At 40.9% G+C, this 3,181-nt stretch overlaps 1 protein-coding gene across 1 annotated transcript in view; it reads left to right on the top strand.

The window, feature by feature from the left end:
• Positions 1–1,502: 1,502 nt before the first annotated feature.
• LOC107299255 (kremen protein 2-like) overlaps positions 1,503–3,181 on the top strand; it is a 16,310-nt gene continuing 14,631 nt past the window's right edge. Inside the window, exon 1 of the mRNA XM_015828618.1 lies at positions 1,503–1,833. Within this exon, the coding sequence (XP_015684104.1) occupies positions 1,503–1,833 (331 nt within the window). The remainder of the gene's footprint in view (positions 1,834–3,181) is intronic.

Here is a 3,181-nt window from a genome sequence, read left to right on the forward strand (position 1 = left end):
CTGATGTTGTCCTATGTTGTGCCATGCGTTTATGAAGATTGTTTAAAAATTTGGGATCTCTTCCTCATCTAGAAATGAAGTTCCAGAAGTCATGATGATATAGGATGTCACAGCTGTCCTGCATAAATTATGCCTGATTGAATAATTGAATCATATATATAAATGATAGTCCTAATTGGGACTGGCAACTTCGTCATTAACAGTCACTAAATGAAACTACGACTGCATTTGTGGTCTTATTTAAGCTTTCCTTTGCTTTATAGACCTAAATATGAGGAACAGTCTTAAACTTACTTTTTCATCACGACTGTTAAATGTGAACAATCACTAAATGAGAACAGTCGCTAAACAAGGTCTACTTTCCCACTGTGTCAGTCTTATCAATGTCATTGTTATCCCTCTCTAAGAAAAAAACATTCAATAGGATTTCCTGATTATAATTGCAATGCTCACTGACAACCTGAGTCAATTAAGGGCATTGGCTGCATTCACACAACTTAACTTGAATTAATTTTCCTGGTTTGCACAATGCACTGAATCATTCATTAACCAAAAAAGTTAAATTCACCCAACACACCAACTCACAAAAATTGACAGAGGTTAAAAATAACCAAGCTTAGTAACTTGTATGTGAATTTGCTATATTTTAACTGACTGACTGAAGCTTGTTGTATGGACATGCCACTAATCTCTGACCAAATACAAATTCACTAGTCCAGAAGGCTTAGGTTTTTTAAATTTGCAAGCCCTTTGTTTTCTTGATCATGTAATTTGTATCTGTACATATATTTGTGTGTGTATATATGTGACTCACCAGGAACTGGTTGCCTTCTAGATGTTGCTGAACTATAACTCCCAGCAGTCCCAGCAGCTATGGCCAATGGCTGGGAGTTACAGTTTCAGCAATACCAGGAGAGCCACAAGTTCTTCATCCATGAGGAACTGTGAATTGTTTTCCTGGCAGGCTACCATAAGTTTCTTAGATGACCTTGAGCTGGTTACTATAGCTCAGTTTAACCAAGCTCTCTGGGTTGTTGTGAGGACAACTTTGTTTGTATGTAATAGCTTCCGGGGGGATAGCTGTGTTACTCTTCTGCGGCAAAATCAAAACAGACTTTTGCACCACTTCAAAGGCAGATATCTATAGTTTTTGTGCATCGCAGTTCAGTTTATCGGATGCATATGATACAGAGATAATTGCTGTGGTTGTCAAGAGAGAAAAGGAAAGGGGGATTGTTGATCAGAGATATGTCTTGGGTTGGAAGTGACCAAACACTTATGTTTCATCATAAAGCAGCAATCAAATATGACTTAGGTGTGAAGAGAAGGCATTGCTTGGCTGACTTTGCTAAGAGTTGGGTCTGAGAAGTTGAAGAACATCCATGCAATCATCAAGAGTTGATGATTTGTCTCAAAATAGCCTTGTGTGACTTTGTTCTTCAGTGAATGGGGAGGAAATGCACGATAATAACCATCACCACCCCTATATAGAAAATTAAAAGATGCAGGAGAAAACATGGAGAAACCTGTCTCCTACCATTTCTCTTCCCTCTGATTACTCCCCAGAATTATCTGAATGTTTTATGGTGAATGGAGCTGATTATCGGGGATTGCAGAACAGAACTGTGCCTGGATCCGCTGGGAAGCCTTGCCTCTACTGGAACCAGACACGAGAACATGCCTACAACACGGCCAAGTATCCCAATGGCGAGTGGGGGCTGGGCAGTCACAATTACTGCCGAAATCCGGACGGTGATGTACAGCCTTGGTGCTACATCTCAGAGAACGAAGAAGGGATCTACTGGAAGTATTGTGACATCCCAACCTGCCACAGTAAGTGTTGGACCTTGCACTGAAATTGGGGGAATCAGCCAAAGTTTAGCAAAAAAAAAATTGGTCCCATTGATGGAGAATATTTATAGCTCAGGGTTGAAATGAGGGGTCCTTGGTGCTCTCTGAGCTTGCTTGTTTCCTTGCAGACGTTTCATTACCCTGACTAGGTAACACCATCCGTGCTAGTAAGGAGTGCTTGAGGGCTTGAGAAGCCTGATTTAAAGACCTTTAAGATTTATATAAACTGACAGCAAATATTAGTCCTTACTAGCACTGAAGATGTTACTAGATAGGGTAATGAAACATCTGCAAGAAAAAAGCAAGCTCAGAGAGCACCAAAGACCCCTCAAAGTTTGGTCCACTCTGTAGGAAAGTTAATAATTGGTGGACCTTCTCAGAAGTTGAACATCCTTTTCTCAATTGCTTGCTGGTTCTGCTTGGAGTCTCTAACCCAGCTTTTCCCAAATTGGTGTCCTATAAAGGCCAGAATGGGTAGAAATTATGGAAGTCCCATTCTTATAGTTCTCTGACACTGTGGTCCTACTGTTCTCCTTCAAACTGACAAGCAGATTCCATTCTGATCAATCACCAGCTCAGAAGAAAGATTTGCTTGCTTTGAAATTTATTTCAAAGGAGAAGAACATTTTAATGAAATTCTTATAGATGGAGTGTTGTGATTTGCCTTTATTACGGGAGACCAAGAGTTCTGGGTGAAAATCCAGTCTTAGTCTTTGCTTCAAAGGTAGTCTTCCAAAGGCAAGGGTGTCCCTTCTACTGTCCCTTTTCATATTTTGAAGTTTGGGCAGCCAGGGCAACTTTGAAGTCAAAGAAACAAAATACAGCTATAGCACCCTTCTCAGTTTCAACAGGAATGTACTGTAAACTCAATACATCAAGAAGAGATGTATTGGAATGCAATTTTCAAGCCTCAGAAAAATACAGAAAAACATGAACAGCTCTTACAGGGGAAAACACTTCAGAGAAAGTGCAAGGCAAAAGTTGGTATTAAAGCTGTTGTACCTGAAGAGCCAAAGCTTCCCTATCAATTTGAGCATAGTTGCGCTCAGCAGCAGATAAAGTCCTAGAATAGTAAGCCACAGGGACCTGAGTCCCATCAGCCGTCAAATGGCTAAGAACAGCGCCCACACTGTAGGGTGAGGCATCGCAAGCCAGGCACACTGGCAACTGCTCATTAAAATGAGCCAACACCGCATTGGATGTAAGCAAAGCTTTGACCTCATTGAAACTGGCCTCATGGACCTTGGTCCAGCGCCAACACGCATTCTTGTCAAGTAATCTGTGCAATGGTTCAGCAATAGCAGCTTTGTGAGGTAGAAAAGCATGATAG

The sequence above is a fragment of the Protobothrops mucrosquamatus genome, unplaced genomic scaffold (assembly GCF_001527695.2).
Source record: "Protobothrops mucrosquamatus isolate PMUCROS unplaced genomic scaffold, P.Mucros_1.0 scaffold4727, whole genome shotgun sequence".
Taxonomy (NCBI): Eukaryota; Metazoa; Chordata; class Lepidosauria; order Squamata; family Viperidae; genus Protobothrops; species Protobothrops mucrosquamatus.